Source organism: Callospermophilus lateralis, chromosome 20 (assembly GCF_048772815.1).
Source record: "Callospermophilus lateralis isolate mCalLat2 chromosome 20, mCalLat2.hap1, whole genome shotgun sequence".
Classification (NCBI taxonomy): domain Eukaryota; kingdom Metazoa; phylum Chordata; class Mammalia; order Rodentia; family Sciuridae; genus Callospermophilus; species Callospermophilus lateralis.
The window spans coordinates 11,788,367-11,814,118 of NC_135324.1; the positions used below are offsets into that span (position 1 = coordinate 11,788,367).

The following is a 25,752-nucleotide window of genomic DNA, read 5'->3' on the forward strand; positions in this document are numbered from 1 at the left end:
ATTGAGAAACTGACGGGAAGCTAAACAGAATAAAATATCAACCAACAACTAGGCTATTTTTTTATTGCCTCTTTTTAACACCAACAAGTGCAATGCTATAAAAACTACCATGAAATCAATTAATTTTAGTCTTTTACAGATCATTTTAATTCTCTTCTTGTAATATGTCTATATGAAATAATTGCTTTGTAATTAGCAGCATGATTAAATGTTAAATAAATGCAAAGTCTTTAGTTTGGCAGCCTTACTATGCCTAGAAGGCCCAGTTTCATGACTTATTTTTAAGTACTTCACAGCAATTTGCTTAGTGTCCTCACTTTGGACATGGATTTCACTGTTCTATGTTAATAAATTGCAGAGGAGCTGCTAGGTGCAATGGTTCTGGATTGTACACCCCACACTACAGATGTACCAATGAAAAAACACATTTGTCATGGCTGGTACCGAAAATGCCAGTGTGTAGGCTGCTAATACCAAGCCATAGATTTTTGGATGCTAACCAAGCTAAGCAATTCCATTAGACTCTATCAGATTTGATTTTGCTCCCAGACTCTTTTAAAGTTTAGTTTGTAATAGTGAAAATAACTCTCCTTATCAACATATGCCAAACATTTTCACATCTATTTCAGAACACTCACTGAATTTTTCTTTGTTTGACTAGGGCCCCATGCTATTTTTTGTTATACTTTTAATCCAATAATAAAATTTATTAACTATCTGACATTTTTACAACATTTTGTTTTATTTAAAAAAAAAATCCATGTCCTTAACATGGAAGCCTATCTCTCTGATCTAGTGATATTTCTCTAAAGAATCTGACTGCTTGGAATTGGTCAATTAAAAGACTAAGTGCTGTTTAAACTTTAAACAAAGAAAATGCCAAAAACATATCCCTTCCACATTAAAATGTTCCTTTAAAATTTGAAGACAGAGAGGTAAAGTGAACATCTCTTTACCATAAAATTTCCTGCTAGTCAAGGTTAAACACAGCAGTATTCAGGTGAATGACAGAATGTGTCCTTTGACTTGCCAGAACTCAAGCACATTGAATGTTATATGTTTTAAAAAGCAAAATAAAGCCATCTGTCCCTGAACTCTTCAAATAAACTTGGTTTTAAATCCTGTTCCTAAACTATCTTTATAACTACTCATTCTAATAAGAACCTGAAGAACTCAATATTCTTAATCATTCATTGCAAGAGAATAAAGTAAAAGGTATACCTGCCTGTAAGACTTGGACCCCCAGGGGCTCTACAGGGAAGGGCCACTCTAACCAAAGACCAAGATGGAGAGCAGGTTATAGCACAAAAACTGTGGAAGGTGCTTTACTCATATTCTTGTAACACTAGGACTGAACACTGGCTGTCCAGGTTTTCCAGCTCACATATGGTGGAAAGACTTCTCATCCTTCATAATCACATGAGGCAATTCCCATAATAAACATGTTCTTCTATATCCATCCATCCATCCATCCATCCATCCTACCTTCCTGCCCACCTTCCTACCTACATACCTGCATATCTATCTGTCTACTCTGTTGGTTGTGTTTCTTTGAAGAACCATGACTAATATACGTGACTTGCCAGAATCCCCATAGCTATTAGGTGAAAGAGCTGAGGCTAAATCCAAGTTCACTGGACTCTGGTTGGGACCTTTTCTGTGATGCCACCTGCCTCAGTGGTCTAATTGGATCTCCGTATTCCTGTGTGCCTTGCCACATGCCTGAGCCTGTTCTTATGGTTAACCAAGGTTTGAGCCTATAGATTAGTTTTCTTTTATGTATCTAAGAGAATGCTAACTTTAATACCTACTTTCTTGCCTTTGATAAGGGTGTTATTTTTTAGGCATACTTTTCTTCAAGTCATTGATAATGAGCTCATATTGGAATTGTTTTTTAATCTAAAGCCTTGGTTATTAACTTATTTTCTTCCAATTTTCTCTTTTCTCCTAAAAGTAGACTCAAGGGTGGGGGGTGAAATCTAGTTAATTAGGATTTCTGTTAATCAGGTTTTTAAATTGTTTGGGTAAATGACAATCCGGTGAACACTACCTCCCTGAATTTGAAATAGTTTCTTATTATAGAGCCTCCTTGATGCTGGGGGGGGGGGTCTCCTATCTTAGTATGCATTTGAAACTAATGGTCCAATACTCCAAAGTGCTCAGAGCGCTGATGACCCGAGCACCATAAATCCACTGGTGCCCATTAGTAGGATGGTCCTTAATTACACAGTTTAGGCCTTGTGTAATCAAATGGTGCCAGAGAACAGCTGATAACATTAAAATGCCAGCAGCCATTATAAATCATAGTGCCTTGTATAGTTTCTCTTCAATTCATGTGTTTTATTAAGTTAAAAGCAAAAATAATTTTAGTGGAATAGCCATATTGTCATTCGCAACCCTTAAAATATAAACTAATCCAATGCTATTATGAGATCGTCTTTATTCATACTTACCTTTTGGTTTTCAAATTGAAATAGTTCCATTTTGCACATTTAGTAAAGGAGTTATTTTTTTAATAAAACAATATAAAAGTAATCTCTTAGAAAGACTGACTCAATAAAAGGGTTCCTTCTTATCAGAACACAATTTGGAATAAATTGCAGATCTCTCTGTCCCTTTCTCTGCCATCATGGTGTGTGCAGTCGGCTCCATTCCTTCCATGTTTTCTCATGAAACTTGGGATCAAGCTATTCCTGGGTAAAAAAACGAAAACTAAATGTCCCATCCCCCAGCAGATCTGCAGGAGGCTGGTAATAAAATCAGGTTCAATTCTAAGAGGAGACATTGGGGAACCACCCAGTAGGGTCTCTAAGGAATTGTGCATGAGATGGCACACAGATTTATGCTGCATCAAGGTCACCGTCATCTTACCATAGCAAGCTGAAAACATCGTCACTATTTAAACAGTTGGACATGTTTTACCAGGAAAGTGATTTTTCTCTTTGTTTTTATCCTCTGCGTTAGTAGGTTGATTCAGTAGTAAATATGTGAGATATTTTGTTTGGAAAGAAAGAGAATAAATCGCAGTATAATTTCTCTATTTAGGACTAGCATGCACCTTACAAGTTTTCTAAAGAATTTTAGGTTCAAGGGGACATAGATAAAAATATATTGTAATGATGGCTTATTATTATTTAACGTTATATTTAAATGAGGACAACGACAACATAATTTGTAAACAAGACCAGAAAATAGGTTATCATCTTGGAGAATTATGCAACTTTCGTAACTAAGCTTCAGTATCTTGGCATAAAACGTGAGCAAGTAGCTTATTTTCACTTCAGGGATTCTAAGTCTCAAAAACCTAACTGGCACCTACGTTAGCACAATATTTCTGGACTGATAAAGCCATCAACATGTGGCTGGTAATTAGGGTCTGAACTATTCCAAATGCCCCCAGGAGTGATAGAAACGAAGGACAATAGTTTATGAGCAACTGTTCTGTGTGCTGCACAAAAGGGGTGGGGGGGTGGTGGTGGAGGTGGAGGAGCTGCTGTTACCCAGGTGGAGGGGAAGCCACAGGCAAAGCAGCGACATCCAGAGCTAATTGTGAGCGTGAGCGTTGCTTTCCAAATGCAAGTTCAGAGACATGTCATGTTGGTAGTTTAAAACTGGTCCTGTCCTACAAACCAGGACTTGTTTTTGCAGAGCCAGATGTTAACCCCTTACCAGCAGCAGACCTGGAAGAGCTACATGGTAGGTAGGGAACTACGTCACTTCCATGGGGTTCAATTCTATGCCAACCATAGAAATCAAGAGAGAAAGGTAGGACTGTGTTCAACACCCAGGGACTTTCATGTTTCCCTAAGGAGGTTTCTCTCACTTCTTAATCTTGTCAAAGACCTGGAAGAAAACAGCTGGTATATTCAAAAGGGAGCGAATAAAGAAAGGTTTTTTAAAAGGGACCATTTACAAAGTGTATTGGTCCATTCCTGTGGCCATTAACAAAAAACACTCAAGACTGGGTGATTTGTAGAATTCTGTTTTGAGAAAACAGAATTTCCTGAACGTGCTGGTGGTAGGAAATCCAAAAATCAAGGCATCAGAAGGTAGTGTCTGGCGAGGGCTTCTCTTTATTTCCAGGGAGTGTTGCCCGGCTGTGTCCTCACGTGGTGGGAGAGATGAAAGGGCATCAGGGAGAAGAGTACCTCCTTTAACCTCCTTTTTGAGAGCACTCATCCATCCTGAGGGCAGAGTCTCCCGACTTATCACATCCCCAGGGGCCTCACCTCTTCATACCATCCGGGGGGTGTAAGTGCCAGCGCATGAGTTTTGGAGGGACAAATAACTTTCAAACCACAGAACAAGGGATGAGCATGGTTCAGGTGAACTCCCAAAGGAGAGTGGACACCTGTGAGCTAGCTACACCACAGCACAGAAGGCTGGAAGAAACCACAGGGCAAGGGCCTCAGCTATGAATCCAGTCCACAGGTGCCTGATCCCCAGGGCAGAGGGAGGAGAGGGCACTGAGTGGCTGTGGAGGGGCGCTGACACCCTCCAGCACAACCCACAGTCGGCGGAGACCCCCACATGCCTTTTACAGGGGAACCACAGGACAGTTTCTATAATAGATAAAGCTTAATCCACTAGCGGTGTGGAGGGCAGGGAAACCAGCTCCGAAGCGCTTCAATAATTGCTGAATAAAGGGCGATCAGAGCCGGAATCCGGGTGGTTGTTATAGGAACAATAAAACGGCCCCGTTAGGGAACATGCAACTATTAGATACTCCAGTGAACCAGACACGGAGAAGGAAAGGAAGCCGAGGTTGGCATCGAGCGACTGTGACGACAGCAGACCCCAAAGTAAGAGGGCCAGGCAGAGCAAGAGTTCACTTTGGAAGGGGATGTGTTTCCATCCAGGTGTAGAGCATCGGGGGAGAGGGGCGGGAGTCCTTCTCTCCTGGCTCCCTCCCTGCTGGGCCACCTGGCGGTGGCTTCTTTCCCCTGTAGAAGACAGCGGTTTCCTCTGACACAGGCACTGTCCATTCTGCATCTACTACTTCCCCTTGCCCCCTCAGTGATGTTGTTATTCTCAGGGTGAAAATATCCACGAAGAATTTGGAAACATAGGACTGGCCTGAGGGAGCGAAAAGATGGCTGGAGAGAAATGTGGGAGTTTTCCTCAAAGGGCATAGACGGAAAAGAAGGTTATTGACAAAAAGAGGCAGAGGAACCAGAGATTTACTGCCTTTACTAAAACATGGTGAGAGGCAGGAGGATCCCAAGTTCAAGGGCAGCCTGGGCAACTTAGCGAGACCCTGTCAAAAAAAAAAAAAAAAAAAAAAAAAAAGATGGGGATGTAGCTTAGTGATAGCTTAGTGTAGCTTAGCATCTGTGAGACCTTGGGTTCAGTCTCCAGTACTGCAACAATAAAAATAAATAACAAAAGGAGTTGGGTGAGACTAGTAAAAGTATGCTTAAATCTTGCTTAAAAATAACTAACTCCATCAGCTCCTTTGGTCACTATTTGGTGATAGAGTCTGAATTTAGTTATATGTCAATACAAAGGTATAAAAACAATCATTACAGGAGCAAAATGCTACAAACTCAGTGTTGAAATGAGCTCTATGTTACTAGCCACAATAATTGAGATCAGGCAGAAAAGAACATCTATCCACTGAGGACACATCACTTAGGACTAAGGGACCGATCCAACATGTAAGATCTTACACACTCAGCAATGATCTCTTCTTCCACGTTCGCACCAGCCAGATGTAGTCAAATACCTTTGACATAACCGAGATCATGAGCAAGAATGACATCTTACACAGGAGCCATGTGCTGGTCAGCCAAGAGAAACTTTTCAGGTATCCCCTGAATTAATTTAAACAAAGGTTCATTTATGGGCAACCCAGGTGATGGGGTGTCAGTTAACTAGTGTCTTAATCAGAAGTTCATCTACAATAAAAGGAAATTGTATTACAAGGGGGGAGAAGGCAATGGAATACAAACATTACAAGATGAGCTAACTTACTTACAAGATGAGCTTACAGAACTTACTAGATACTGTGTGCCATTTTTACATACACTGTATCTTTCCATTCTCACAATCCTCTGATGTTATTTAATTTTTTTTAAACAATCAAGACTCAGATCTAAGTTAGTTCACATGCACAAGGTCACACAGAGATGAGGGAAAGAATTTCTTCCAGGAATGTCCTTTTGTCCTTGAAGCCTGGCGTATGCCAGATCAAACATGTCACTCAAAGAACTGCTCGCCTGACTTGCCTCTCCAGGAATTCAGAATTTCTTCTGTCTTTCCCGCAGAACGGCAACCAGCACATTTCTTCTGTACATAACCAAAACTCTCCTTTTGCTGAACTTCCTCCAAGTTCGGACTTTTCTAACTCCAAGTGTGTTTTGGAAGCAGAAGGAGAGAGTCCCCCCGTTTTTCTATCCTGCGCCACCCCTGTCTTCTCGGTTCTCAAACCCACCAGGCACCTTCTGACCACATCCTTCCCCTGGTTAACTCTTGCTTGCTCTTGAGATTTGGGTTTAAAGGTGGCTTCTTTAGGAGGTCTTCTCATGGAAGCCTCTGTGGTATATTCTCCTGGTCTCAACGGCTTCTCTTCCACTGGGCTCACTTGACACAGCCGTTGTTTCCCATTCACGCGTTTGTGTGATACGTGGAGTCATCACACATAGATGGCAAGTTCCAAGTGGGGAGGACCCACCAAGTGCTTTGCTCACCACCATATCCCCAGCCCATAGAAAATGATCTGCACACAAGTGGAAATATTTGCCAAATGACTGAACCAAATGACCGTCGTATTCTCAGAACTGGACCCAATGCCTTCCATATGTCGTCATGACAACCCTGTGAGTAGACATCATTCTTTGCAATGTCTAAAGGAGAGAGTTTAGATCAACACATCAAATCTCTTAACCAAGAGTGCATAGCTAGCATGTGATGTGGTATAGAGCTGCAAAGCAGGAATTGTCCAGGCGGAACCCCTGTTGTTTTCCTGCTTTGTCGTGGAATTTCTATAGATGATCACGGGCCTATTTTGTCTTGTCTCTATTCACTTTCTCTCTGCACTGAGTTTGGAAGCTCATCTGGGACAGAAATAATACCATGTACATTGCTGTCACCTCTCACATCACCCTTCTAAGATATTCTACATGCATATAGTCAATATCTTTTGATGAATAACACTTGCTTGGCAATAATATCATTAAAAACTTCCCCAAAGGAGTTCAAATTTCTATAATAAACTTTCTAAAATAATAAACACCAACATGAGTATAATACATCTTTATGAACTACTCATTTTCTACTTAACGGCAGAGAAAATAACTTTGTAAAAATTGTTTAAAAGACGCAGCGTTGGCAAAATGAAAACAGACATATGATATGGAAATTCTGTCACTCACTGAATATTTGCTAAGTGCATTTTCATGTGCCAAGTGCTAAGACAGGTGCCAGGGACCTAAGACTAAGTCATAGTTTTTTTTTTTTTTTTTTTTTGTTTTTTTTTTTTTGCCTTAAGGAGCTGTTTGGTGGTGATGGCGTTACAGTGACTTGAATAAATAATCCTATATTAACATGGCTTATTCCTATACTTGAAGCAAGGGCGAGGAGATACAGGGAACTCAGGGATAGTGTTCCCAATGCACCCTGAAGGAAAACCAGGAGCCAGAGTGCCTGCTCCTACATATGTACTACTACCTGAAAGGTACTGGGCATGTTCCTTGCCTCAGGTTTTTCCACATCTTTAAAATGGGGAAAAGACCTCTCGGGGTTTCTATGTGCTGCTCTCAGAAGATTCCATTCACTGGCCTGCAAGGGTAGCCAGGTGGCCAAAAGACTTCAGAGCTGAGAGTATGGAAATCTCCAATGGCCAACCAATGCAACCACCTATCCAATGGGAAGCACTGGTTATGAAGATTAAACAAGACCATGAAGCTCTCCGTCAAAATAATTATTACTTCTACATCATGAAGAATTCAAAGAGGATGTTCTTGATTCCCCCTTCCATATGCAAATGAAAATCTATGAGCTGAAATGGGACAGGGGGCTGTAGAGGTTAAGCCACAGCAATCTGCCCTTGTCAGTCCACCTGGGATCCCTCTAAGAGGTCACATCTGATCTGGCCCCCCTGGTAACCTCCTCTTGCTTCTTGACTGACTCTGCCCTGGAGCATTCTAATCCAACCAGGAGCTTCGGAGTTGGGTCAATAAGATGATGACGTGTGGAGCTGATGATACCAAGAACTTCCGATAACAAGGAGTGCAGCATTGCTTACTGAGCACTCCCAAGATGCTTTGCAATGTTTGAGTTTCACACGTCCCAATGATTTTATGATCACAGTGGATACAGAGAAGTGAAGCTCTTGTGTCTATGAGTTATACCAACTTCAATTCTAGATGTTTGTCTGCCAAAGGTTACTGTGTTGGAAGCTTAGCCCCAGTGTGGTGGTGTGAGGTAGTGGACCCTTTAAGAGGTGGTGTCTAGTGGGAAGCGGTCAGGTTATGGGGGCACCACAACTGGAAGAGGCTAATCTACTTGTAGCAGAAATTGAGTAGTTTCTGGGAGAATGGGTTGTTACAAAGTAAGCTCAGCTTTTCTTGGCTGATGTTTTTCCTCCTTCACACAGTCCCTTCTACATGTAGCCAGTTCCCTGTCACCTTTTGTAACATATCATAACACAGCTAAGAGGCCCTCACCAGACTCTGGGCTCATGTTTATGATTTTGTAGCCATGAGAATTATAAGCTAAGTATGCATCTTTTCTTTATAAAGTAAACAGCCTTGGGTATTTCGTTATAGCAACAGAGAGAAAACAGACTAAGAAGGGGCATTGTAATATTTTCTGAAAGAGAACAGAGAAAGTAGAAACAGAACAGAATCTAGAAACAAAGAAAAGTGTTCTAATGTATTCATCTGTGTGCCATTTCATTAAAAATACATTAGCTGACAGGATTTCTTGCATGTCTGGACAAATATAAAGCTCTCTTACCCACAAAAGGGGACAATCGTGTGAACTTCTGACTGCATGAAACCTCTAGTCTGAACCTTCTTGTCCCTGAACACTACCCCACTTGCCTCAGAATTAGCATCCTCAGAATGCAGACACAGGAGCAGGAAGAAGTGTCAGAAAATATAATAATACAATTTCTCCTAGTTGTACTATTTACTTTCTAAGTACTTACTTTGGTTTAAGAACTCTGCTAGGAGACTTAGATGATTGAACAAGTGATTCTGGAATTGCAGGTTCTGTTAATATCCTCACTTTACAGATGAGGACATCGAGGCTTACAGCACAGAGCTGAGATGCACTCTTTAAAAAATTTTTTTTTCTTTTTTTTAGCTGTAGATAGACACAGTACTTTTATTTTATTTATGTACTTTTATGTGGTGCTGAGGATTGAACCAGTACCTCACATAGTAGGTAAGTGCTCTACCACTGAGCCACGACTCCAGCCCTGAGATGTGCTTTTGAAACTAAGTCTTCCGGACTCTAAGACCTGCCTTGTTACCCACTCTTTTCCCCCTGCTTAGGGCTATACATCCTGTAACACCACCGCAGTGAGTGACACATTGTTCTGACACGTCACTTGCATGTCAGAAGGACACCTTAAAGCAAAGCAAGCTTTAGAAACAGATTTCAGATGGTAGATTTTAACAATCCTGGGAGCTTGAAGCTCTTAATAAAAATTATTGGATACTTTTCTTAAGATTCAACAATTTACCTATCTCTGATAATATTAATAGGAATTTTTCTAAAAAATATTCTGTGTAACAGGAAGATGCTTTTCAATTTTTGGAAACTTCTAAATTTAGAAAGCAATGATACAACTTAATATGCAGCGTGATGGTAATGGTTAGAAGGATGTAATTTTTAAATATGCATTTTCCTCCATGTAAAAATTATTTATCCTAAATAGGGTTGAAAAACATGTTCTGTTAATAACTCCAATATAATTTTAAAGGATAATTCAGTGATGATGAGTTAAATAGATTTCAAAATTAAAAGCAGTAAAGAATGGTTTTATTTTACATAAACATTACTTTTATATGGAATTATATAACTTTGTGGAATATGGATGGGCTAGAAGAGCTAATCTAATCGAGCCTTTTTGTTTTATAGCTGCAATTAAAGAGGAAGAAACATAGCCAAGTGCTTTAACAGGGCAGGTTTAGAGTCACACAGACCCAAGTTCATGTCCCTGCTCTGCCTCTTAGCAGGTCTTCAGGTGCCATTCATGGGTCATAGAGGCAATTCTTTCTTTTTCTTTTCTTAAGAATATTTTTTAATTGTAGATGGACACAACACCTTTATTTATTTAACTTTATGTGGTGCTGAGGATCGAACCCAGGGCCTCACACGTGCTAGGCGAGCACTCTACCACTGAGCCAATGCCAGCCTATAGAGGCAATTCTTAAAAGTGCCCTGCTTACAAAGCAGGAATGCTATAAATTGAGACTATAAATAAAGGACTCTACAACCTGGGAGCCCTGTGTAATATTTTCCTCCCAGTTACTGAAGCATCTCATTTGCACGGAGCTCACCTTTCATCCCACTTGCTCAATCCTCCTTGTGAAACCGTTGGGAACTTCTGCACTGCAGTTCCATTTTGATGGTGCTACCCTTTACACATGCAGAGAAAGGTATCCCCAGGACATCTGCCCACATACTACGTGTTTTCCCTTCAGATGTCTTTAAAATGACCCAAGTTTTTCACCTGACCTCCCAGTTGGGAAATGACGAGAGTTTCTGCTTACAGGGCTGTGCGTGTCCCCATAGAACACAGCAAAGCTAACTGGTCCTTTGGGGGTGCTAAACCTTACATGTCATCCTCACTGCTCAGAACCCTACTCGGCTGCAATAACAAGCCCAAGAAATCCAGTAATTGCTACTCTGCTGTTCTCCGTGTTTCTGTTATGGGCCGACGACTTAATGGGTAGGTAGATTCCATAACTCACGTTCGAGGAGTGAATGTAGATTCCATGAGTGTCCTAAGACTCTCAGGATGTGGCTGAAGCCCCCAGCAACTCTCGCTCATGATCCCGGAAATCACTGAGGATGAAAAAATTCTTGAGCAGAGCCAGGCACTGTGGTGCATGCCTGTCATCCCACAAGGCAGGAGGGTCGCAAGTTCAAGGTCAGCCAGGAACTTAGTGGCTATCTCAAAATAAAATTAAAAAGGGCTGGGCATGTGGCTCAGGGGTAGAAGAAACTTAGTCCAATTCCCAGTGTTGCAAAAACAAATAAAAAACCTTGAGTGGTGCTGCAGCTTCTCAGTTTTCCTTCCCCTAAGAAAACACTCCACTAGGCAGGAGAAACGAGAGGTCATACACCCTTAAGGCCTTGAGAGAAGGCTCTCTCCAAAACTCACCTTGTTGTGCAAGTTTCATTACAGAAACAAACAAGTACACACTCGACAGTATGGAATCTCTCTGTTTTATGTTTGTACACAGGCGTGTGCATGCGTCTATACCCTGGTTGTCCTTCTCTGGTAGGAACATTAAATACCTCTGCCAAAGCAAAATCGAGAACAGAGAACGGTGACACTGTTGCATCTTTTCCGAATTCATTCTTTCCGCATGTTCTGGGTCTTCTCGTTTTCTAACCCTAGCATCATATGAAACTTTCTTCCAGATTGAGCATTTATTTTTAATGCTGCTCAGGTCAGCTTAACACCCAAGACGGAGGACCTGATCTGTCGGGAAACCCTGCTTAAATTTCCCTGCTTGCTACTTTTTAATCGCTGCCTCCCAGGTCCTTTGTGTCTCTGGTAACCCAGAAGCTACAAGGTTGAATCACTGTCATCTTCTGTCCTGCTCGGACTCCACAGTCCAGGAAGCAGCCCCAGTCCCAGTGGAGAAGGAACTGGGTCTGAGAACCAGAGAGCCTGGCCTCTTAGGCCAGCTTCAGTCTTTTACTTAGATGTGTGAACTAGACAGGTTCAACTTAAGCTAGGAAGAGGTGTGCCATCCCTCATTTTTTTTTTTTTTGGTACTAGGGATTGAACTCAGGGTCACTAGACCACTGAGCCATATCCCTAGCCCTTTTTTGTATTTTATTTAGAGACAGGGTTTCACTGAGTTGCTTAGCACCTCACCATGGCTGAGGCTGGCGTTGAACTTTTGATCCTCCTTTCTCAGTCTCCCAAGTCACTAGGATGACAGACATGTGCCACCGTACCTGGTACCATCCTTCATCCTTAATCAATAAAGTGTGACTTGTTCATGGTCAGTTTGACCTTCTTCATGACCCTGGGCCCTTATTAGAAGAAACAGTGATAATCCCTGGTATCTCAGAATATTGCAGATCAAATGAGATATTTAAGACTTTTACAAAGCTTAAAGTTCTGAGACCTGAGATATCTGTAGCTAAGTCAACTTGGCCTCATTTTCCCATTATGGGGCTTGTGCTGTCCTCTCCTCTTCACTCAAGGACCACTGAATTCAGACGGAGTCCTATGAGCAATGAACAACTCTGTCCCAGGTTTATAGTTGTGTGTGGTGGTGGTGGTGGGTGGGGGCTGGTACTGGGCATTTAACTCAAGGGCACTCTACCACTAAGCCACACCCCAAAGCCTTTTTATTTATTTAGATATAGGTTCTCCCTAAGTGGCCAAAGTGTAGCCTCAAACTTGCAATCCTCCTGCCTCAGCCTCCAGAGTGGCTGAGATTATAGATGTGAACTCTCATGCCCAACTCCCAGGTTCTATAGTTCTTGACAAACGGAAGGAATCTATTATTTTCAAGCAATCGTCTAACCACTTATGTTCAATAAGTCTAGATCTACAGTTGTCTCCTGACCACTTGTGTTCCTGGTGATAGTCGGCTCCATGGATTAACCAATATATTTTGGAAAGCCTTTGCTGACAGCCACTATTTGAATTCAGTTTCCTTCTATCCTTCCACAGCTCCTACTTTTCCCATCACAATGCACTCAATATCACCTGTCAGTCTCCTTTCTGAACCCTGCTAGATTTCAGTTCATTGAGGGCAGAGGCAATATTTGCGAGATAAAGTTTCTCATCCTAGGCACTACTGATATGTGCACCAGATAATTCTTTGATTTGGAGACCACTCTATGCATTGTAGGATGCTTAGCCTCATCCCCTACCTACTAGATCCCAGTAGTACCCTGCCTGCTCTCAGTTGCGATAACAACTGACAAAAAAAAAAGTCTCCAGAATTTGCCAATTGTTCTGGGGTGGAAGTGGGGGGTCACCCCCTGGTTCAAATCCTCTGTTCACATCAGCTTGGGAGGCTGAGACAGGAGGATTGCAGAGTTCAAAGCCAGCCTCAGGAAAAGCAAGGTGCTAAGCAACTCTGTGAGACAAAATAGGGCTGGGGAGGTGGCTCAGTGGTTGAGTGCCCCTGAGTTCAATCCCTGGTACCCCCAACCCCTCCACCCAAATATCTTCTGTTCAGAGTACCTTTTTTAATTCTGCACACTCAATAAATATTTGTAAAAGAACACACGGATTGAGGAAACAAATGCTTATGGTGGATTTAATTACAAGCTTGCAGAAAAATCAAGCCAACTTTAGTTTTAGTGCCTTCTCCAATGCCTAACACATAGCAGGTGGCGTTCAATATATATTTATTGGGTGAACAAATGTTTAGTGAGCATAAATAGCTTCCTGTATCCCCAGAAAAGTTCTTTCCCCCGGGAGGGCCCAGATGAGGTGGTAGGGAACTGTCAATATTAGGGAGAGAACATTTTTAAAAGAGCAACAACAAAATCTCTTAGCTGCGGAACTAGAAAGGAGAAAAATCACCTTGCAGAAAAGGTAGGGGTTGTCCCCTGGACCTTTAAGCTCTCTATGCAATCATGACATTAGGACAAAAATCAAATTCTTTGCAACGGTAATGCTAGTAACATCTACCAACTTTCCTGGATCCTTCATGACTCAACTCTGATAGGAACAGGAAGCCTCGGGAGGGTTGCAGGACATCTGGAAGGTCACACAGTCAGTCATCAGTGTCAGAGCTGGGAACTGAGCCTGAACATCCCTGACTCTCTGTACAGGGCTTGATTACAATGAGTATTAGGGATGAAAATTAAGACTTATTACTATTGTGAAATAACAATGCAGGTTAATGATATTCTTTATTACCACACTAACATATTTTTTTTTCCTAGAGGAGAAAATTATAGGCATGAAACCAATTAAGCCACCTTTCTTTCTTTGTAAAGCTTTTTCAATATTCCTAAATGAAGATTCTCTCGTTGTGCTTACTGCTTAATAGGACAAACGGGGATTTTTTTTTTTTTTTTTCGGGGGATGGGGAGGTCTCCTAGGTCTCACAGGTCTCCCTGTCTGAATTGAAAATGACTCTGCTAATCCATTATCCCACAAAGGACAGTCATAAATAGTAAGAGCAAATATTTTGAAATGAATATTTAATGGACATTCTCCTGCAGAGGTTGGGCATCGTTGGAAATACCTCCCTTGGAAATCTCTGTTAGGCAAAGGCTGGTGATTGCCCTTTCCTGGATGCTCCTGGAGGATGATTCTCCTCCCATAATTGAGAAGGTAGCTCCAGAACAATGGCACATTCACCGCTGTGTTCTTCCAACTTTCCGTAGTTGTACTTTTCACTCCCAGGTCGACTAAATTTCTGCCACATAAAAACCTTTCACACAGGAAGATGTCACGTCACATGTACATTGTAGATGTAGCTATGGTAACCGAAAAATGCCACCAGTGTGTCTGCTTCATATACAAATGAGGGGACAGCTGTGGAGACCACATGTCTGCCAGTGGTATAATAGATGTGAGCTAGGACAGCCCGGGTCACCAAATTACAACTCATTTATATTAATCAGAGCTTTCAAATAACATTCCAACCTCTGAGCTATAAAGAGTGCAAATGGAAGGCAATAAGCCACTATAAAAGCAGTTTTCACCGCACAGCTTTCTAAACCAAGTGTCTTACGCTAATATAGTGGCATCTTTAGAGGGGGCTCTGAAGTCGAGGTGGACAGGGCCTTTGGTGTGTATCACTGTCAACCTCGCTCCTTTACATCTCAGGGATGATTGTCAGTATATCTGATGTGATGTTCATGTCAGTTGTAGTACTGGAGGTAGTGCTTCTGTAAACCTTCTAGCAATCTGATTATGGTAGTCAGTTAGTCCTTCCAACCTTATTAGCCCATACCTACCGGGTTATAATTAGAAATCTGAAGGCTGGCAATTCAGCAAATGATCCAAGTTCTATGACTAGGTAATACTGCTTGCTTACCAACCAAATAAAATTGCAAATAACATCCTTATTTTGCTAGAGCTTTTGAAAACATATAAAAAGTTAAAAATAGAGGAGTATGCAATCCTGCATAGTATTTCCTTTAAAAAAACACTGAAACATATTATTATGCATATTATACACACGTGTACACACACACACACACACACACACATATATATACACACACACACACACACACACATATATATATATATATATATATATATATATATATATATATATATATATATCCCCATGGATTATAATGCAATGTCAATAACCACCTATGACCTTATCTGTTTTTAGAAATGTGATGGCTATAGTCTAACATATCCATCAAGTAGATAAATGGTTATATTCTGAAACAAGAAAAGTTTAAAAGCAAACTTCACTTTAGAATACCTTTTAGAAGAAATGATTCCTTTGGTCACTAAAATATTGAGTTTTACAGCTAGAGTTTAAGTTTAGTCTCTCTTCTGTACTTTGGCCAAAACAAGAGAGAATACATGTTTTCTGACTTTGTCTATATAATTATAATTTCATCCTGAATAAAATATTAATCAAAGCTCTATTCATGAGTTAAAGATACTTCCATTGTTCCCAGAAACCAAAATATGCTTCTAAAATGGAATTTGCTTTATCTTCGGATTGGCTTAACCCAAAATAGAAGATCTGCATAATAACTCTAAAAAAATTAAATACAATATTTGAGCAACCTTACATTAATGCTCAAATGAATCACCCAGATAACTATTATTTTGTAGCTTAAAAATTGAATTTAGAGAAAGTATTGTGGAAATCTTGTAAAAAATGACATTCAAATCCTATAATTTACCATATTTTATTTGTAGCTCATGGCTTATTTAAGGTGGCATTAAAAGCCTACAGTTCTGATTATTTATAATTTCTTATAGTCAGTTGGCTTGGAGAAAGTAGCAATATAACTCTGTAGAGGCATATTTTTTAAAAAAATATTTGATGTACTCCCTTGAGTATCTCTGCTAAAGAATCTATGGTGATTCTCTGGCCACTCAAGTCAAGAATTCAGGGTTAGCAGCGTCTGACCAGAGACAGATGAATGGTGGCGTTTTCCCTTGCTTTATTTTAGAATTTCAAACACTAACCAGAGCCACCTGTATTATGCTTCAGAGGCACAGACTGCAGTTGGATCTGGCCTGAGATTCCTTTATGTAGCAGAGTGATTCTTTCTAATAATTAACTACTTTTATTTACCAAGGAATGAACTCCCTAATCTTTCCTTTCATTTGACTTCCACAATAAAGATCTCACAAAGACAGGATAATAGCCAAAGACAAAGATTCACAAATATGAAGCATTGGTATTTTGTTTCAAAAAAAATCCCTAGATGATAACTTTACAACAAAAAAGTATGCAGTCTTAGTTTAGAAATGCCATTTTTATTTTATAGTTATCCTTCAACTCCATCAGGAAGACAGAATCCCAGGTTTAAGACTCACATAAGAGTTTATTACAATGATTTGTTACTTTCTGACTTCTATATAGCTCTAAGACAGAAAATGCAAACTTGGCTATAACATTTTCTTACTGAAATGAGACTCAATTCATTTTCTTTTTCCCTCATGGAACATCCTGCATTATGTGTTAAAGGCACTGAACCAGCAAAAATAACTTCAGGAAACACAAAATAGAAGACCAACATCTGTTGTCCACCCCTCCTCCCAATCACTAAGCCCTCCAAAACAATGTTATCTTTTTTTTTTTTTTTTTTTGGTGGTATTTTAATGTCCTTTTCAGTGAATATACAGAAAACAGGGGCAAATGCTGTTCAGTGAATAGGGTCTTTTTCCCTTCAGCAGTGTTTGAGACTGACAAAAGAAGAGGCCACTGGTGCTGGTGTGTCAGGAGGTAGAATTGCTGGCCTCACGTGTGGCCCACAGGGCCTTTTGTTCCCGGGTCACACAATGCCAGGAGGTGAACTTGCAGTGTGGTTGGTTGATCAGCTAAGGTTAGATCAGGCAGGAAGGCCCTTGCTTTGGGGGTCCATTGCATGACTGCCTCCCTATTTGTTGTTCTCTGCTGTGACCCCAAATCCACTCCCTGTTACTAGGAACCGCACTCGTACAAGTTTAGTGCCTTAAGGACCCAAATTGTGACAGAATAGCAGACACTCTAGTGAGACCTTCCTGTTGGTTGGTCTGGGACAACTATCTTCTCTTCAACTACTTATCTCTGAGGATGGGGAACAAGTGGGAGCACAAAGTTCTATTTTCAAAGAAAAAGAAAAGAAACTCCAAAAGTTGAGAAGTCAATTCAAGAATCACTTCAAAGCCACCGAAAGTGGATTCAAGTTACTCTCTGCTTCATGGAAACACTTTCCTTAACTAGCTCAGAATATCCAGCTCCAATGTTGGACAAATACATACAGCCAGGTAAAGAGCAAACAGACTTTGAGCTTTCCAAAATAATACCACTCAAAGAATTTGGCTCTAACATAAAGGTGTCAACAAGCCATGGAATTCCCAAACAGAAAAATTCACACTGCCCCTTTATTCCATTTTCTTAAGGTCTATTGTTAACTGAAGGCTCCTTGTCTGTTCAAATTCCTTCATGTGAATGGATGAGGCCAGACATCTGCCAGGATCTGCTCACATTTGCATGCAAATCAGAGACTTGGGGACACACATGGCCCTGGAGCCAGTAACACCACTTTTCCTCTAGATTTATACGGATCAAAGTATGAATCTTCCTGAACTTTCCACTCCTCTGCTCCTAGCTTTGACAATGATTAATGATCATATCTGAGTAATAATCATCATGCAGACTCTGGTGGCAAAGCAAATTAACAAAACAAAACAACACATTGTCCTGCAGGAAAACCTACATGCAAAAACTCAAGTCCTCAGTACCTGCTCACTTGCCTAATTTGAATTCCAGTTTTATTATTCGGGTCAAGGAATGAAAATACGAATGATGGGATAGGACATAGAGTCCATAGTCAGGATTTTTGCCCTTTGCCTGTGTGGTTCCAGGGTCTCAAAGCCATTTCTCTTCCTCCACTCACTCACCGTTCTTGGCGCTGGGGCTACCGAGGGAATATGGCAAACAAGCATCACCCCAAGCCTGTGGGTCCTGGTATCCACGCCTGCTCTCTCGCAGCCGTCCCAGGACAGACTTTCCCACCTGTCCTGGGTGCCGGGCGCCCTTTAAGCTGCTGGACTTTTCCACCCAACCTCAGCTTGCTAGGCAGGAACTCCCTCCCTCCGCAGGAGGCGGTCACCGCGGGATCCTAGGAAGCACGGCGTGAGTCCAGCGGCTGCCCACACCCCTCTGCACGCAGCACAAAGGACACTCGCTGGCAAACTTTCCCCGCTTCTGACCCCGACCGAGCCGGGAACCCCGCGCCGGTTCCGATCCTGGAGGGGACCAGGACTTCCCTGACATTTCAGCATCCCCGGCGAGTTTCCTGAGGCTGCCACCCCTTCTGGACTCAGAATGTCTAGGGGGTGGGTTTTTCCCCCGTTAGACTGCAGGGTAGTTGAGCACCTTCTTCCTAACGCTGACTTCTACTCACCAACTGCTTTGTGAATGACGCCCCTTGCCCCTTTCTCACAGCGACAAGGACATCGCAAGACCTCTTTCCTCTTGTCTTTACCCATGATCGGCCACCTTCCTTTCCCTTCTCTCGGCCCCCTTTCCGCGCGCTCCGCTCGGGTCCCAGCAGCCTTCCCCAATTCACACCCCAATTCCATTCCTCCTCCTTCCCATTCCCGGGCACCACCCTCCCCCCGGCGGGTCCCCGAAATCCACCGGTTGGGCTCCCGGCACCGCCTTTTGCCCATTTCAATCTGGCCTCCCTTCCCAACTACGGTTCTCTGCTACCCCGGGTTTCGCTGTTGGTGATGTTCGGTTTTGTTTTAGGAGGGGAAAATAACTAGAATCTCCTTTCCCGACTTCGTCATTTTCCATAGCTCCGCGAGCCGCGCCCCCTCATCCCCCTTAGGCCCGCGATCTTATCCCAGGGTCCCCCAGACCTTCTGGGGTCCGCCACGCTGACAAGTTTGCCCCGACTTCCCCCTGGCTGCCTCCCACACCTCCCGCTGGGGCCCGGTGGGGTAGTGCACTTACCCCAAGGCCCGGCCGGCGGGGGTGTTGGGGTGCGCACGGGCCGGGCACCCGCGGCGACAGCAGCAGCGGCAGGAGGAGAAAGAGGAGGCGGATCGGCTGAGCGGCGCCTCCCTCCCAGCCCGCAGCGCGCACCGGCTCCTCGGGGGACCCCGGGCAGAGCCCCGAGACTGGAGGCGAGGCAGCTACGGGAGCAACAGCTGCTGCGCGGGGCTGGGCTAAATCCGGCTCTTGGGGGCCGGGGTAGGAACGGGCAGGGTTGGGAAGGAACGCGAGAGAACTGGGTGCAGAGGGCGGGGTGGCGAGCGGGCTGGTCCGAGGAAGGCGCCCCAGGCGCCTAGGGATGCCGCCGCCCGGGCTGACGCCGCCGGCCTCTCTCCCCGCCCGGCAGGCGCTGCAGCCGCGGGCGCACGGGCCTCGCCTCGCTCCCCGGCTCGCTGCCGGCGCCCTCGGTGCGCCGCGCTTTGTGCTCCCCGCAGCCGGCGTGCACCTGGTGTAAGCAAAGGCGGTCAGCTGATGGGCTGTGCGCCGATTGGCTGCTCCGCCGAGTCCTCCCCTCCTTCCCGACCCCCTTCCCGGCCTCCCACACCCGCCCTCGGCTCAGCCCCGTGCTGGGGCACCATCTGTAGCCGGCCCAACAAAGGCGCAGCGCCACCGGCCTCGGGTGGCCGGGCTGCGCGCTGTGCCGCCGCCGCCACCGCGGCTGCAGGGAGCCGCGGGCCGCCGCGTTTGGTCTAGGGGACGACAGGCTGCGACCGGGTTAGGGAAGCGAACGAAGCACACTGCCGTTTCTTAGCAGAAAGGGGGAAAAAAAATGTAGAGAAAATGAGCGTGTAAAAAGGCCAGCCGGGCACCATGGGGCTACTACCTCTCGGCACAACGTCGAACTCGCGCTCAGGGGCTGAGAGGCAGACCAAATTTCATCCCGAGATAGTCAAGTTTCAATATGAAATCAGACCCTTCGTTTTAAAATGTGGGGTGATTCCCTGGACAGGCTGTTCAAGCCCCTGGGGGGGGGGGCGTGTGTACGTGCGGTGGTGGACCTGGTCCTCGCCCTCGTCGCGGAAAGTAGTATTTGGACCCTTCATGTGAAGGGTGAACCCACTTCCCATTTAAGGAGGCTCTCAGCAAACGTATATATGAAACTTCGAAATTGTAGCTTTCTGATTTGTTATGGATGAAAGTTGTGTTCAAATACCCCGGGGAAATAAAAATGCAGCGAAAGGTGTCTGAGATCAAAGGTGGGAGGAAAGGATGCAAATGGGTCTGTGGAGACAGAGCTATGGACCGTGAGTCTCAACTTCAAAGTGGCAGCGCAGAGCCGAGCTGAAGAGAAGCCCCTGATACACGGTATTGGGGGAATCAACTTTAAGCTGGAGCATCATTAGCCCTTCAGTACTGAATAACTTTGGACAAGAGAATGGGATTCCATTTCCTCAGGATATCTGAGCAGAGAACTTCTGGGGAATTTGGAAGAATAGGTTATTACAGAATCAACTTTTGAATTCTTTGAAGCCGCAGGATAAATTCAATAACAATAATCTTAGGTTCTTGATCCCTGTAGCATTTCTTGGTGTCTTGCCTAGAAGTCTAATACATATTTGATTCCCTTCTGTGTTCATCTGCTCCATGATATCCTGCAAATGTCACGTAGATAACAACAGGCCACATGGTGCCCCTTAGGAAGCTCTGTGGAAAGATAATGATAGATTCAGGTTAGAAGGTAGGTGAAGAAGAGAGAGAAAGACAAAAAGAACCATTGCTGCCTACAAATAAAGAAGATGTAAGAACTTTCAAAGTCAGTTGAGTCTAGAACTTTACCCAAGTGTCACTACATGCCTTTTATTTCTTGCCATTTTGGGTGCAGATATAGTTTGGAATTTGCCTGAAAGAAAGTGGACCAATTGTGGAAATACTGAATTGAATCTGATCATTCAAAAAGACCTAGGGAGCCTCCTTCATGTTTTCCAGTTTGTCTACCTGGAACTGGAAGAGAGAAGAGATGATGTTTCTGTATGTGGAATGTTATACAGTAGGTCTTGCGATAGAAGGCGGCCAAAGCTAAGAAACGATGGTGAGGAGTTAGTCCTAGGAGGCTAGATTGGTAATCGCCTCTGGGTTTTGGAAGAGATTTCTTGAGAATGGCAGGAGGCAGACACCAATGTGTGAGCCTTGAAATCAGGCCAGCATTTCTTCAAATCCCAGCACTGCAATTTATGAGCTGGGTCCCTGTGGGCAAGTCACTTTACCTCTTTAAGCCTTAGTTTCCTTGGCTCTAGAGTGGGATTAATAACAGGACCTATCCCAGAGGATTGGGCTAGTTAAGTGAGGGTAGGAAAAATGCTTAGGGCAGAGCTTGGTATACAGTAAACACTTGACAAATGTAAACACTAGACATTATCAGGCAGGTTTGAAGATTAAAACCAGACATCGGGTCAGGAAGGTGGCATGGGGATTCTAACAACTGACTCATGTGACTGAGTATCTTACAGGCACTCGCAGCAGCTCCCATGACAGAAATGGCCTCGGTCTCCCTGCTGTTCAATTTATTTCTTTTAAAATCAGCGTATCATTTATTTAAGCTAATTCCCCTCTTCCCCCAAGCAAAAGTGTGAAAGGAAGCGCTGCTTATTTCTACTTGATCCTGCATTTATTTGGCTCCTGGTAGAAGGAGCATTAGGAAGATGTGTATGTGTGTGTGTGTGTGTGTGTGTGTGTGTGTGTGTGTGTGTTTGGTGGGATGTCTCCATACTGGAAAAGATAGCTGTAAGAGAAGAGGACAGATTCTCAAGGGGACTGTGCGGGAATGCACAGGGGTTTGGAGCATCCCAACACAGAGGGATGAGGCCTAGCAAGGTAAAAGTCTGAAATTTGATCTAGTTATTGGAGATTTGATGAGCTGTCTTCATAGTTAACTGGTTTGAATTTTAGAAACTGCCATTTTTAACTTTGGGAAGGGATTTGGGGAATGTTTTATGAACTGCTACTTTATAGCCCTTTATCACCGGGGTGAATAAAGAGGAGACACCCCATGAACCAATGTAACAACCACATTTGCTTGTTTCTTGCTTGGAGTTCTCAAATCTGAATTATTCCTAGTGAGCTCACTCAGTCCTGGGTCCTGAATTTATTAATGAGTAAAAAAAAAAAAAAAAAAAAAGGTTGTTGTTTTATGATTTATTTTTTTAGGGCATGGTAGAAGACCTTAGGGTCTTTGAAGGAGAATGGAATTGGAGGGAAGAGTCCAGGAGTTCCCAGGAGAGCGAGGTCTTCTAGAAGAGTTGAAGAGTTGGCTGTGTTGGGATGCTCCGAACCCCCGTGCATTCCCCTACAATCCCCCTTGAGAATCTGAAGCATTGACTTGAAGGAACGTTATAATGGGTACTGATCTCTGTAGTAAATGAGGGAAAAAGAGAAAGATGAAACTTTAGAGGGTGATCATATTTGAATAATCTTTAAAAGAACACTGTATTTTGAGAACCAAATTATAATATGCCATTTAAAACCACAATTTTCAGAAGTTAAAAATATGTCTCTCTCTCTCACTGAAATATTAAGAGTGCTGGTAGTCGGTGTTCCTTCCAGTCTCTGAACTAATATTCTAGTTTTAAAACAACCACCTCCAAGCTCTTAAGAAGTTGATAAGTGTGCAACTTGTAATTATGTAAGTGTTGTGTTGTGAATTATTAACCTTCATGCCAAATGTGTTGTCTCTCTAAACATTTTTGACAATTGAGTGGGTTTACTACTTACACAGTCCCTGTTCTTCTAGCTTTATACTGCATATGAGATCCTTCCAACCCAAAAAAGGCATTAATTAAGGTTTCTATAATTAGAAATAATATTAATCTTAAGCCTAATAACTTGACATGGAACTGAGGTGACCAACCATCTGAATTTTCCTAGGTCCCTGGGTTTTAATCCAAAGTGTCCCCACATCTCAGGAAATAACTCAGTCTCAGGAATGTAGAGATGGTTGGTTACTTTATTTCTGGTACCAGGGATTGAACTCAGGGCACTCGACTACTGAGCCACCTCCCCACCCCTATTTTGTATTTTATTTAGAGACAGGGTCTCACTGAGTTGCTTAGCGCCTCGCTTTTTGCTGAGGCTGGCTTTGAACTCACGATCCTCCTGTCTTGGCCTCCCAAGCCGCTGGGATTACAAGTGTGTGCCACTGCGCCTGGCTGATTAGCTACTGTACATGAAATTAAGTTAATAGGTTTATGGTACTATGATAATACGCCAAATAAAGTCTTATGCCTTTTTCCTCTTGTAGAACTTAATTGCTACAAGACCTTAACAATACTCTACTCCAACCCCTTGTTGTATAGATAAGGAAACTAAGCCCTAGGAAAGGAATTCTCTCCCTGTCTGTTGAGAATGCCTGCCCTGAAGAGCTAGACCATCAACTCTTTGGTGGCAAGGACTATATGGCCAGCTCCTAGCCCAGTCAGTACCCAACATGGAATCAGTAGTCAGTAGACATTTTCTGAATTAGTGAATTCACCCAATTAATAAATAAATGACATGTAATTGGATCACATTGCATCATGAACATTTTCTTCATATCACTAGAAAGTCTTTGGAGCTATCATGCTTAATGGCCATATAATTCCACTCATCTTTTGTTGGTGAGAAATAAGGAGTTTGGCAGTTATTTGCTATTACATATAATAAACATACTCATTAGAAATGCCATTTTGGTTATTAAACTATAGATATTAACTATAGTTTGGATCATCGAATTAATGTATTTAGCTTTCCTGATATTCATTATTTTTTGCTTCGGCCCACAGACTTAAAAATACAAGGTTGTTTTAATATTCTAAAGATTTTAGTTGATAAGAGGATTTTAGAATCAAATTTGCTTTCAACTATTTACATTCTTGTGATTTTTCTTTGTCTGTAAAATAGTAGCTAACATAAATCAAGGACTAACTCTGTGCCAAGCACTACACCTAAAAACTGTTTCGCGTATTGAGAGAGGCCAATGGGTAAGTGCCAGGACTCTTGATTTGGGCTGCCTGGATTTGCAATCCCACCCAACACAACTGTGTGGTTTTGAGGAAGATACTTAAGTTCTCTATATATGTAATAGGACTTATATAATGGGGTTTTGTTAGGATTAAAGAGACGTACCTGCCTTGCAGAGAGAGGGAATACAGGATCACAAGGCAAAACTCTATGGGTCAGGCTAAGAAATGCCTTGCATCATTTCTGTTCTACCCTCAAGAACTGTTACACAGCTACACTAAATTGCAGAAGAAGCTGGAGAATGTGTACTAGAGAAAGAAATTTTGTAACATATAATAATCTGTATTAGAAATACCACCATCTCTCCTACCATTGGTCATTATATTCCTAAGTCCCCATAACAAAGGTAGGAGAAAGGAAATGACCAGGTTAGGTTCACACGGGAAGTGACAGCATATAATTACAGTAAACAAAATGTGTATGAACAACCACCTAAACAGGACTTCCCAGTTCTCTGCTCCTCTTTAAACTGATCTTGGTTGATTGCTAGTCTAATTACCATCAGCTCATTACCTACAAGAAGTTCACAGAGACTCCTAGCAGGTAGAGGAGGACTGTCAACTATCTTTGTCTCCATTTATATTCTTTTTTCTTTCAGTAACCATAAAGCTTTAAGGAAGTTCAGAATTGTTCCTCCTAAGAAAATGCTTAGAGACTATGGCACTGGAATTCAGTTCCCCTATTATAATAAATTTAATATCAACACTTACCTTTAGTCCTAGGGGCCTACGAGGCTATAAAAGAAAGATTGGCAGATAGAGTAGATAATCTGGTTTATATACATTTTACAGAAACACGGAAGCTCCCAGAGTCTCCTCTACATTTCATCTGGTACCTTAGTCTGTCAAGTTGGTCTCCGTTTTGTGCACTTTGTTCTATTTTTGTAACAGAGGACTTTCATACTTTTTGAACAGTCTCTTCTGAGTCCAACCTTGTCCATATCCCATTGTCATGGATAACAGGTACTCATCCACCAGACTAGTCATCTGTTGAAATCCCAATTCTCTTGCAATCGGTTCACCCATTGCACCTGGAGTCTGTATCCTTGCCCACACCCTGCCATTACTTACAAGCTCTCTTTTGGAAAACAGACTCAGCATTTGAGTTTCATCAGTTTGGAGAAAGAAAGCTGGAGATAGACATGTGATCTTCTAGCTTTTAGAAGCAAGGTCATTGCAATTCAACTCAGCAAGTACCAGAGGATTTTAGAGCTGAAAAGAGCCTCGGAGATGATCTGCCTCAACCCTTTCATTTTACAGATGAGCAAACTGAAGTATCAAGAAGGCTAATGCTCCCATGAACTTCAGAGCATCTGAGAACCTTGACGGGATTTAACATGTATTCAAGGTGCCACTGCTGGTTAATAGCAGAACTAGACCTCAAACCTGGTTCTCTTAATTTT

At 42.6% G+C, this 25,752-nt stretch overlaps 1 protein-coding gene across 1 annotated transcript in view; it reads right to left on the reverse strand.

Annotated features, from left to right (window-relative positions):
- LOC143385717 (uncharacterized) overlaps positions 1-25,375 on the reverse strand; it is a 40,153-nt gene extending 14,778 nt beyond the window's left edge. Inside the window, exons 1-3 of the mRNA XM_076841278.1 lie at positions 25,282-25,375; positions 19,948-20,104; positions 19,317-19,803 (exon numbers count right to left, since the gene is read on the reverse strand). Coding sequence (XP_076697393.1) covers positions 19,317-19,803; positions 19,948-20,104; positions 25,282-25,375 — 738 coding nt within the window. The remainder of the gene's footprint in view (positions 1-19,316; positions 19,804-19,947; positions 20,105-25,281) is intronic.
- Between the last annotated feature and the right edge of the window lie 377 nt (positions 25,376-25,752).